Below are 12,578 nucleotides of genomic sequence, written 5' to 3'. Positions count from 1 at the left end.
ACTTCAGACATAAGGCATGTGAGGCTTCACTGGTTCTCAGGCTAGCGAGGGCAACTTGTCAATCCTTCTTTTTTTTTCCCAAACAAGAGCTTCACTCCTTTCACTCACTAGCACCATCAACCGAAGCCAAAGTTCTCAGAAGAAACAGGTAGCTCTGCTTGCTGCTGTTGTTGTTTTAACTTTAAAAAACATCTATTTTCATTTTATTTAGAAGACAGTCCTAGGCAGGAGCCCAAGGACTCAAATCTGGGTCTCCCATGTGGCAAAAAAAAATCATCAGTATTTCAGCCATCACCTGATACCAGCCAGCATGCGCATTAGCAGGAAGCTGGGTTGAAAACAGAGGAGCTCAGTCTCAAACCAGGCACCCTGGAATGACATGCATCACAGTGGTGCCCAGTGCCCTTGCTAAAATACCGCAGTGCTTTATTGAGTCCAGGTAATTTTTAAAATTTATTAGACTTCAGCACAGCACATAATCTGGTTGATATTTCTCTAATGTTTCTTTAGAGTTCATTAGCAGTAGCTGGTCTTACGCCACCAGTATGGTATTAAGCAAGCCATCCTACCACCTTGATCAAAATTTTTAATAATGTACAATATCTGGCAGAAGTTTACTGAACCATGTCCTTCTTTATAAATACTTCAGAAATAATGCTGCCTGAAATTTTTTCTCTGAAAATTCATGTTTTTCCAAATGATATAGGGGGAAGGGAATGGAGGAGCAATTAAGGAAGTAGAGAAATAAAGGAAAAATAGTTTCCATGTCCTTTTTAAAAGCAGTAATTTTTTGCTTGTGCTCTATGACAAATTTCTGCATATAAAGATTTCAATTACTTCGGCTCTTTAAAAGAGGAACTCTAGGGCAATGGTATGAATGATTCAGGGTATAAAAATTGGAACAAAAGTATAATGGAGAAAGAAAAGCAATACAACAGTTACAGTTTTTTCCGACCCTTCCTTAAAAATATGCTTACTGTTTAAACTAATTTAGATTAACTCCTTAAAGAAGTATATTAGACTTTAGTTTACAGAAAATGTCATTTAAATAGTAAGGAAAGTTTTCCACCTCATTTGAAACTTTTCATTATTCTAAAGGATCCCATTTCAAATTCCATTTACACTTTCAAGTTGTGCACAGCAAATTGTCTTTCCCTTATTATCCCCTGTTCACTAAAACAGTTCCTTACATGTGGTAACATCTGAAGAGAGTAAGTGATAATTCACAACTTCCCTTTTGATGATAGAACTTAGTTTCAAAGTTTAATACAAAAGATCCTCGCTGTCTATATTCCTCATCATTATCATTCATTGATTATGAAACTAAGCTGCCATTAGAAACTACTGACAGAGTCAAAGCTAAGCTTCCATTTCTGGGTATCAGAAAATATATTGCAAGAGGTTTTTTTTTTTTGCATTTTCTTAATTGTCATTCTTTAGGGTAAAGCTACTTTCAGCATGGCAATGTGTCTTAACCTACATTTCTAGATATAAAACTGTAATCTCTTCCTATAGCCATCCCATAAAGGAAATGTATTAAATTGAGCAAACTGTCCTCAAACTGACTGTGAGGTTTTGGGGATTTTGAATGGATTTACAAATTACTGTATATCAAAGCCTAGTGCTATTAGAATACAGCATGCATTTCAGCATCTCCTGTTTTTTAAGTAATAGTTTCAGAAAATAATATATTACCTCAAAACATAGGAAGGTCTCAACAAGCAAGGGTAGCCCACAGACTTTGCAAATTCCAATGCTTCATTCTAATTAATAGAAAAAAACAAAACTATATGAATAGTTTAAAATAGGCAATAAAAAATGTTGTAAGGTACTAGTAGATCAAGCAATAACCCAAATCTTTTTATTCTTCCTCTCAAAAGACACCATTAAAATGTAAATTGGACATTGAAATACATAAAATTCTTACTTTCTAATTCTAAATATCAAATCTGGTTCAAAAATAGTTTGAACTTGCATTCACTGTATGAATCTTAATGAGAACACTGCTATCAATTTATAATCAGCATTTAGCTGCAATCAGCCACCTTAAAGTAAATCCACTAAGCATGGTATATTCTATCTGCCCTCTAATTCACATCTCCAGCAGTTAACATTCAGAATAGAATTCTTCAAAAGAGAACACAGAAGCATTTACTTGCTCCTCTCCTTACCAAGGTGTTGACAGCTTTCCAAGGTGCCTGTGCCACCTTCAACTCATCCAGGACAGCTGAGAAGATGGAGCGGTCCTCAGCCCTGTCAATCTGCAGGGGACTGGTCCCCATGATCTTGACGCCATTCTTGTACAGAGGGACTGCCAAGTTGTTTGGTATCTGGCCTCCGACTGAAATGATGCAACCACCACAAGCCTGCAAACGACATCCATGATATCCACCACTGAAACATATTTGCAGTGGACAACTGTGCTGATATTGTTTCCATTTCCTCACTGATCATTCTCTACCTGGCTGTAATGTGTTCATTTCGCCTATGAGCAAACAATATTAAATAATGCCACAGATACATAGACCTGAGTTTGACTTTCAGGTACTTAACATCTAAACATCGGTGTGACACGTCCACACTGCTACACATGAATGTTTTTGCAACACCTACGTGTGCACCAATTGAAAAAGAAAGTCAAGTTAATGCATCTGCATCGCGTTCTTCACACAATAATTTACTAATTCCTGGTTCACTGTTGTGGTTTTAAGAATGAATACAGATTTTTCTTCAAATCTCCCTTCTCTCATACCTACCCCTCTACCTTGGCTATCCATGTTCAGGTTAGGCATTCCATAAGACTGCTTCCACAGTGATGCTTACACTCAAAATTTCCCAAAGGTCTTCATTTCCTGGAGGTTAAAATATAAACTCTCTATCCTCAGGACAGTTACACATTCCTGTCTCATTCTCCATCACCCCCATCAGCCGCAGAAAGATCACTATTTCACTATTTTCACTGAGAACATTTCCACAGAAGATTGCCACGATTTTCTTTCCTCCTGCTTATAGAAACTCTACCTCTGAACTAGCGTCTGCTGGGGCTCCTACTTCCCACTCTGACAACACAAGCCACCATCCCATCTCATTTGCCGCCGCCTTGATACCAACTATAATACACATTAACTGACATTAATTAATATTTCCTTACTGCTGGCTTTATATTCAGTGCCTGAATCTTTGGCCAGATGTTTGATTGGTGTAAATTTCCTTGCTTAAAAGCAAAACTTCAAAATAAACAATCATGAGTCCAACAAAGTTCCTCCAGGCCAGTGTTGGATGGATGTGACAGGGAGAATAGAAATTACAGTTAGAAGTCCCTTCCCATTTTGTTTTGATTTTCTCTGTGCATGCCCCTCTCTGACATATACCGAATGCAGTCTTCATGTGTGTAACCCCTAAAAGATTCCATGTATACTACATAAGCTAATTAAATGCTTGAAACAGTAAGCATCCTGTGTACTCTATGTGCCATTTCACAGGGCATTGAGCTGGACACATTTGAGTCTGTCCTAACGATCTACCAAAATCCTAAACAGAGCTGCTGAACACATACACATGTATGTGCCAAATGCATTTGATCATTGTTTGTATCATTCTGAAATTTTTTAAAGATATATTTTATTTTTATTGGAAAGGCAGATATATAGAGAGGAGGAGAGACAGAAAGATATTCCATCCACTGATTCACTCCCCAAGCGGCAGCAATGGCCAGAGCTGCACCGATCCAAAGCCAGGAGCCCAGAGCCTCTTCCGGGTCTCTCATGTGGGTGCAGGGTCCCAAGGCTTTGGGCCATCCTCTACTGCTTTCCCAGGCCACAAGTAGGGAGCTGGATGGGAAGCGGGGTTGCTGGAATTAAACTGGCACCCATATGCAATTCTGGAGCATGCAGGGTGAGGATTTTAGCAACTAGGTTACTGTGTCAGGCCCAAATTTTGAAATATTTTATAAGGGATTAAGCCACTATTTTTCTTTGATAAGAATGATTATTTTTATAGAACTGCCTGAGTAAACATTCCACAGTTGAATGGTTTAAGACATTATAAGCAATACTGAAATACTCATCCACCATTTCACATATCTGTAATTATACTTAAACTAATTTTCATCATTTTAAAACACACTCAATATACTTTTTCGTAAGACCTTTTAAACAAATTATTCTCTTCAATAACCTTTTAATTTCTTTTATCACCAATATTGTTAGGATTTTAGGCAATTACATTTTTTAATTACATGTATACAAAAAAGTCATTCATGTTAAATACTCTAATATAATTTTTAATAATTAAGGAGTTGCTTCCTAAGAGCATAAGTTGAGTGAAAATGCCTTAATTAATAAACACATCAATATTTTTCAAAGTAGCATTTCAAAATAAATTTATGTAATCCTAATTCAGTACTTTTTTCCCATCCAAGTGATCCTATTTTACAAACAGGAATAATCCCTGTGGTAAGAAACTAATTATAATAATGTCAAAGACACAACTACTGGGCATTTCTTCAATCCTTTAGCAATTTTGTTAATCATAAAAAGTTTTAACTTGCTCTACAGACTTACAGTAACCTTTCTGTGTAGCCATTGTGAACCCATAGTGAAGGTACACTCAATAATATTGGCATGGGGACAGAGGAGCAACTGTAAGAACAGAATCATTACAAATTAAATCATTGATCTTATCAAAGCCTAGTGGCTTCATCTTTGGAAAAAGGACTCCTTCATGAAGAGCTCACTTCTCTCCTCCAGTGTTTTTTATCCTTTAATCACATCACATAAACTGGAAAGAGAATTTTTTGGTAGGTCTAAATAGTCAGTTAAGTAGGCTTGTTCTCCTCTGGGAAATCATAATATATATCTATGAACACGAACACACAAAAGTGTGCACTATGTATAGTTGTGGGTTTTTTTTCTCTTTTTGTTGGGTTTTCTTTTGTTTCTTTTTTCTCTTTTTTTGTTACCTCCTGATGGTAGATGTCCAGGATTCTCTCCAAAGACAACTCTTCAAAGTACAGTTTGTCACACTCATCAAAGTCTGTGCTCACAGTCTCAGGGTTGCAATTCACCACCACGGTCTTCTTGCCAAGTTGGCGAAGTGTACGGATACTGGAGACAGCACACCAATCAAACTCTACACTGCTCCCTGCAAAGACCAGAAGATCAAAAAAGGGGGTAAGGAAAGCACCAAGTTACAGTACAACAAGAAGCAGAAAAACATTGATAGGTAGTCTAAGTCAGGGAAGATAACTCTTTCAATTCAATTTTTAACAATCTGAAATGTATTTACAGACCCAGACACACATTATATTAATGGTAGGAAAAAATGGTACGAGTTACATAATAACAAAGAAATGCTAGCTTGTTTCACACACCAAGATAAACAAAACATAATCTCCATATTTGAAGAATTCAGATCCTAAATATTAATGAGACATCATTATAATGATAAGATATTACTCTATTTCCTAAAACAAAAATTCAAAGTAAACACAATTGATTTTGATACACAAAATAGACATTCTTGTGATCAACTATTTTGAGCTCTTGGTTCACTCCTACCTATTTACCTGTTGTCTCAGGGTTAAACCCTGTGGTCCCTGAGGTGCCCTGAAAGTCTGTCATACCTCAAGTAAAGGAAAATCCTGTCCTTTCTAAGCAGATTCTTCTAACCTTGGCAAGGCTACCCTCGTAGAGTGAATGGCCTTCTATGAAGTGACCTGAGTAATGGCCTAAATGTTTGAAAATATTTCTTCCGTTGGGATGACATACAACTTGATATTAACTCTTCAATATTAACTCTTTGCATTAGAACATCCTCTCTTTAAAAATCTTGCCAAAAAATGTAACCCAAATAGAACAGTATAATAACTCTCATTATTTAATAGGCATATACTTTATAATCAGCTCAACTAGTCCTTCTTGTGCCCTAATGTCCCTAATGTAATGCAAAGTTATTACATGAACTAGATTAAATTTGAAGAGAAAGGTTAAAAAGGTCCAAAGGAGAGGTTGGTGGAGGTGTTAAGGCCCTTTGTCCATAATACAACTGTTACTCTCCAGATGTGTAAAAAATTCAGATTCCTATGTGGAAAACAGAATCCCTGATGCACTAGTAGGAGGTGGGTTTTTTGACAAGTTGATCAGCTGGAGTCCTCATGAATAAATTAACACTGTTGTCAAAGGCCTCAGCAGAGGAGCCTTTGTTCACACTGCCTTCTGCCACTAGAAAAACAGTGTAGGCCTCCAAAGGACCAACCGGTTCAAAACATCATCTTGGAAGCAGGAATCTAACCCTCATCAAACAACAGAACTTTAAAACATCTTGGTCCTGCATTTCCCAGTCAGAACATTAAGAAATGTATTTTTGTTTTTTAAAGTATCCCAGAGTTTCTTAAAAGCAAATAGACTAAGATAATAACTGCAGTTACAAAGATACTTTGGGTCTACTTCAAGTACTTCTAGAAGTATGTACCTAATGGTAAAAACTAAAATGAACTATGAAGTAACAGCATAATACCAAATACATTTAACTCATATGTTTTATAATTTCCATAACAGAATGCTTTGTAGAGGTTAACTATTAAGTACACTTGTCAATATCACCATCCACTTAAATATATAGATTGCAACTCTATTAGATCTTACTAATATCTAATTTTAATTGGCTAGAGAAGAATTGTCACAATCTCTGATAAACATCTTAACTAGATTATAAATGTTCTATCTGCACCAATGAGATAGCCTCTTTGCATTTCATATGAATAAAAATCATATATTTCACAGATATTTATCTGCACTGTAATCTTAAAATTATAAAGTCCCTGAGCAAATGCAGGTCCTGATTTTAAAAAGCTTTGTTAGTAGGAAAATAGTAAGAGTCAAATCCATTCTCCAGCCCCAGGAAAAAGTTGATCCATTTATGATAAAATGATGTCATTGAATGAAAGGAAATGTAGTTGGTCATCGAGATTATCTCACTAAATAAGTTGCATAGATCAAAGTTTTATCTCAATGTGGGGAGATTGCAACATAAAAATTTAAAGCTGGCTCTATGATGTAGTAAGTGAAGCTGTTGCCCGTGGCATTGGTATTCTATATGGGCACCAGAACGAATCCAAAATGTCCCACCTCCTATCCAGAGCCCTGCTCTTGTGACTGAAAAAGGGGCAGTGGATGGCTCAAGCCTTTGGCCTCTGCGCCCACAGAGCAGACCTGAATAATGTTCCTAGCTTCTGGCTTTATGCAGCCATTTGGGGAGTGAACCAGCAGACACAGGTTCTCTCTGTTTCTTCTCTCTCTCCCTCTTTCTGCAAGTCTGCCTTTCAAATTAAAGAAAAAGTCCAATGTGAGTACGAATCATCTTTACCAATGTGATATGGGCCACAGCCTAGCACCATCATTCCATGATCATCAAATTGGATATCATGCTCCTAAAGAAAAAAAAAAAAACAGAATTTGAAGTAGCTATTATTTATTCTCTCATTTAACTATAAATTGTCCTCCTTTTAACTGTGTCTTTTTAATTCAGATCTGTGTCTTTTTAATCCTTCTTCACATGCAAACTCTGTTGGTCTCTGGGAACCCATAAACATAAAGCATTGCACAGACTACTTGTTTGTAAAAAATAGGTCTAGCTCAGTAATTTTAAATTAAATAGTAATGAGAACACAGCATAATCACATGCTCGCAGAGGCACTGTCCCTGTCTTTTCACTTGCTTGACTTCAGATCTTAAGGCATTCTTCAAAAGACTGAGGACAGTAACACATCATTGTACTTAACCTATATGCTGCCATTTTCACTTCTGAGATCAACAGATACCAAAATACTAACAATTACATATCCCACAATCTGGAGTATCTACTCAATCTAGAGCTTTCTTAGTATAACCGTTTGGCAGTTCCTACCTGTCCATTGTAGGTAACATAGAGATAATTTGTCACTGATGGGTATTCCGCAGCCAGTGTATCAATCTGCAAGAGAAAATAAAGGTGTCTAATTCGTACATTTTTGTTGCATCAATATCTTAATGCTTGTTATCATCAAGTATAAAACAGGAAATATGTGTGCCTAATTGCTTAAAAATTCTGGTAATGAAAGGAAAGAATGATGATGATCAGTTGAAAAATAAATAGTCACACATTGAATCACTAATGTAGTACCTCTCCTAAACAGAAAAAGCGGTCATATAGTTGACCAGTTACCAAGGAGACTTTCTCAACCTGCTGTGTAAAGCAGATGTGTATGGATTCTGAAATCAGAGTAAAATGACCTACAAGTAAGGGGCATCTTTAGTTTGCAAATTCATGCATAAGATTTAAGTGATCTATGACACAGAGCAATGGGATGACACAAATACACAGAACATGCGCAGGGTATGGGAGAACAGGATTTCATGGAACATATATAGAAAAAAATAAATCAATTCAACTCTCCAGGGCTGGTAGTTCAGCTTAGTGAGCAAGAATTTGGGGCAGACAGGGCAAGCTGGTGTTAGAAGGGTGAACAGAAAGAATGGTTATAATTGCTGAGTAGAAAATATTGCCACCAAACTCAAGACCTCAGAGTACGCATGTGCCCCCTGAATGCATAGCAAAAAGTCAATGATTTTAAAGGACAAAGCCAGCTACTGTTACTTTAAAACAAGACATCCCAACCATTAAAGGCCAGAAAGAAGAAAGAGAATCACAATGGCACATCTATGAATGTTCATGTGTGATTGTCATGAATACTAGATTAGCTCTTTATGCCCAGCCCTATCACAATGAATACTAAATGAACCATAATGATAAGGCACTTAAAATAAAGTATTACTCTGTAAAAAGTTAGTGCTGAAGGAGATAACTATCCTTTTCAAGAAGTTCAGCTACTATAGAACTGCAAGTCCTTCTATTACACTTAGGGTTGCTCTTACTGCACACAGGAAGGCATTTCAACACAGGTCAAAAATCAGAGGATACTTCTTTTTATCACTGTTGTTTCACGTAAGCCAAGAATCAGGTACTCATTCTTATCTTAAATCTAGGTTGTTCCTTCATCCTTGGCACTTTAAGCAGAAATAAATCTATGTTGAACACAATGTTAATATTATGGGCAAAAAGCAAACAAGTAAAATCACTTGCCCAGTCCTTTTTTTTTTTTTTATTAACAATGGCTGTTTTGAGTTGCTACCTACACTTCATCACAGAAATCCTGGGGAGGAAAGGATGTCCCATTTACCTGTTTAACCCAAGGGTGGATGTTTTTCTTTAACCGCAGCTCCCTTGTCTGGGCCTCAGTTAGTCCTAGGCATTTTGAAATCTGCTTGTCAGAAAACCCAATCTCCTTTGCCTTTCTCAGTGTTTCTTCTGTAATGGAATCACTAGAATTTAATGGAAAAAGAGAGATTCAAGTTTTCACCAAACACAGTAAGAAGCAGTGAACCACTCAATTTCTGAAGCACCCAAGACTCCTTATTTCCTCTTTCCAATGTGTTTGGATCTCATTAGCTTCTAAAAATACACAAATAAATATCCCACTAAATCTTCTAACTTTTATGAAATCAACATTTCAAATACTAATGTTTTATAAAACCTCCTACTCTCACACCCTGTGTACCCTCTTCATGTTTATTTTCTGAAAATGCCTTCTTCATTGACTGCTACAATCAATGCATTTATTCAGTAGTAATCACAGACTTTCCATAAATCCAGGAATGTTTTCTTAACTTTAATTTTCCTCAGCTTGTCATTTTATGACCTTTCTGATAGTCTATTCTTCAGAAAGACACTCCTGGCTTTTACTAAGCTCCTCATCACCTACTTCTTAATCACGGTAACCATGTACATTTGTTTCGCCATGGCTCTACTCACCATTCCCTGTTTTAGTCGGGCTACTTTCTATTCCTCCATAAATGTATCACTGTCATGGGCTCATGTAGCATAGCTGATTGATGAATCTCAAATCTATGTGACTTCTACTTTGGGCCTTTAAATGCATAAATTTTGAAAATTTTTATTACTCTGGTATCCCAGCCATCATACTGGGCTACTCTCTGTAAATGGCCTCAATTTACCAATATTACACTTCCGCTTTGAGAAGATAATTTTATGTTCTTATACATATGTCCTATTTAAGCTGGATTGGCCTCTTCATTTCTATCAAGTATATTTCTTCAGTGTAACTTATTTATATTGTGTTTGATATACCTTTGACTTACTCAATTTCGCCTCAACTCTCAGTCACCTTCAAAGGTCAACTAAAGCATAGTGTTGTAAAGACTGCCTCCCATTTTGTTGCCATTCACATTGACCTTCCTGGGCTCTTAACCACCTCTTTTGTTATGTTGGGCACAGGCAGAACCATCCACTGTAACATTTTCTCATACCTTATTATTTTAATGTTTGTTTTTCCTGCTAGATTTAAGTTCCATGAAGGTATAGAATATATTTGACTCATTCATCTAATTATGTCCAATGCCCAGTCTATAAATATTAACTGAATGAAAGAATCTGCAGCATTCTATTTTGTTTTACAGGAAGCAAAGGAATGATCAAAATAGAGTCATAACTAGATTTTAAAATACATGCAAAAATAATTTGTAAAGAACTAAGAACAGAATAAAATATTACTGCAAAACATCTCTAATCAAATACCTGTAGGCCAGTTAATTCAAGCAATATTCAATTCAATAAAATTCAATTATATTAGTTTGGTAGTCAATACAATGAAATTAAAATATATAACAATGTGGTGTCAGACAATCTAACTTGTACTAAATAAAACATTCTCTTGAAACACTATTACCCATACAATTGAATTAAATCTATTGTATTTTGCTCATTCTCATCATTAATCTTCTTTAGCTAAGCCATGTTCGGAGTGTGGAGAAGAGAGAATGAAGCTATTTAGAAAATGGCTATTTCTTTGGCTCTCAGATATGTGTATTCCAATTTTTTGCAGCTCCTACTCTTCCTTGTAAATTTGTTTTTTTTTCTGATGCACCCAAACATGAATCTCCCTCAAATCAAGTCAACCTTCTCCCAATGAATGGAATCTCTTCTCTTTAATAGCTATTTAGATATGTCTGAAGGAGAGAGTAAGAGAGAATACTCCCACTTGCTGGTCCACTCTTCAAATGCCTAAAATCACTAGAATTAGGCTAGAGAAAAAAACACAAGCTAGGATTTTAATCCAGATTGTCATTGTGATTCACAGAAACTCAGTTACTGGAACCATAACCAAAGGCCCTCCAGAACCAAAGCTGGATGTGAAATCCATGTATTGCAATGCAGAATGTGATCATTATAATTGGCATCTTAACCACCAAATACTCACTCTTAGACTCTTCAATTTTTACTCCCATTTTTAGTGTAAATTTTCCCAAGTATTTGATAAGAACACTTTAGAGCAATAAATTTTCCCGTCAAATTCTTCAATGCAACCTATTATTAAGTATTATTACTTATAATATATGCCAAGCTTTATGTCATATGTTCTAAAAATTCTTTCTAATAATGTGGAAACCACTCACTACATGGCCATTTAAATTTAGTGTTTAATTGAAAACTATAAATAATTTAATCTCATGATAGTTTTGATCTACTGCCACACCAATCATATTACAAGTGCTATGCAGCAATACACAGCCACAGCAGAGCACAGAATATCGTGTTATCAGAGAAATAACTACTGAGCAATATTGTATGAGAAAATACAGAACAATATTTGAAACAATGAATTGACAGTGACTCAGAACATTACATGGAGCATTAAGCTATATGGCACAAATGAGCTCATGAGAAAAGGTAGAAGTATGGACAAACCTATGGCAGGGCTCTTGTGACTGGAAAGGGGACAACAATAGAGCTATAAACAAGGTTCAACTTTGTACAGATGAAGGAGTTCACAAAGGGAAACAACACACACACACACACACACACACACACACACACACACACACACAGAGAGAGACACATCTTCCATCCACAGTTTATTCCCCCAAAAGACCAACAGTATTCATGTCTGGGCTAGGCCAAACAAAGCAGCCACGAATTCCATCTGGGTCTCCCACATGGGTGTCAGGGATTCTCTTGCTGCCTATCTGAGAGCATTGACTGAGCTCTGGATAGGAAGCAGAGCAGCTGAGCATGAAACTTGCCCTGAGAAAAAGGATATGGGGTATAATTCTTTATCACAAATGCCATGTTGATCTGTGGCACAATCACATTCCCCTTTTACTCTTTATTTTTTAATATGAAGGTCCATAGAGCACATGAAGGGTCCTCAAAATATTCATTAAAAATGTTTACTGTGAAAAAATTAAAATGAATTTGAAAACCCATTTTTGCACTAAACTTGTCTTTCATTACAACTTCCATGACCTTTTTGAAGTATACATGTATCCATAAACATATCTAGGAAATACACATTCTTTTTTCCTCTACCAATCACATAAAACAGGACTCTTTCCACTAAAGAAATTAAAGAACAAAATAAAGAATGAAAATAGGAGGCAAAAAGGGAGGAAGGAAAGTATGAACACTCACTGACAGGTTTGGCCATGTGTGTGAAAAGGGAAATGCTTTAATTTGTGTTCAGC

The 12,578-nt window shown here is 36.3% G+C and overlaps 1 protein-coding gene across 1 annotated transcript in view; it reads right to left on the bottom strand.

The window, feature by feature from the left end:
- CPS1 (carbamoyl-phosphate synthase 1) overlaps positions 1-12,578 on the bottom strand; it is a 118,477-nt gene that overhangs the window by 27,057 nt on the left and 78,842 nt on the right. Inside the window, exons 23-28 of the mRNA XM_058664251.1 lie at positions 9,218-9,359; positions 7,906-7,971; positions 7,366-7,429; positions 4,961-5,142; positions 2,172-2,366; positions 1,696-1,763 (exon numbers count right to left, since the gene is read on the bottom strand). Coding sequence (XP_058520234.1) covers positions 1,696-1,763; positions 2,172-2,366; positions 4,961-5,142; positions 7,366-7,429; positions 7,906-7,971; positions 9,218-9,359 — 717 coding nt within the window. The remainder of the gene's footprint in view (positions 1-1,695; positions 1,764-2,171; positions 2,367-4,960; positions 5,143-7,365; positions 7,430-7,905; positions 7,972-9,217; positions 9,360-12,578) is intronic.

The sequence above is a fragment of the Ochotona princeps genome, chromosome 5, assembly GCF_030435755.1.
Source record: "Ochotona princeps isolate mOchPri1 chromosome 5, mOchPri1.hap1, whole genome shotgun sequence".
Classification (NCBI taxonomy): Eukaryota; Metazoa; Chordata; class Mammalia; order Lagomorpha; family Ochotonidae; genus Ochotona; species Ochotona princeps.
This window is presented reverse-complemented; position numbering and strand designations above follow the sequence as displayed.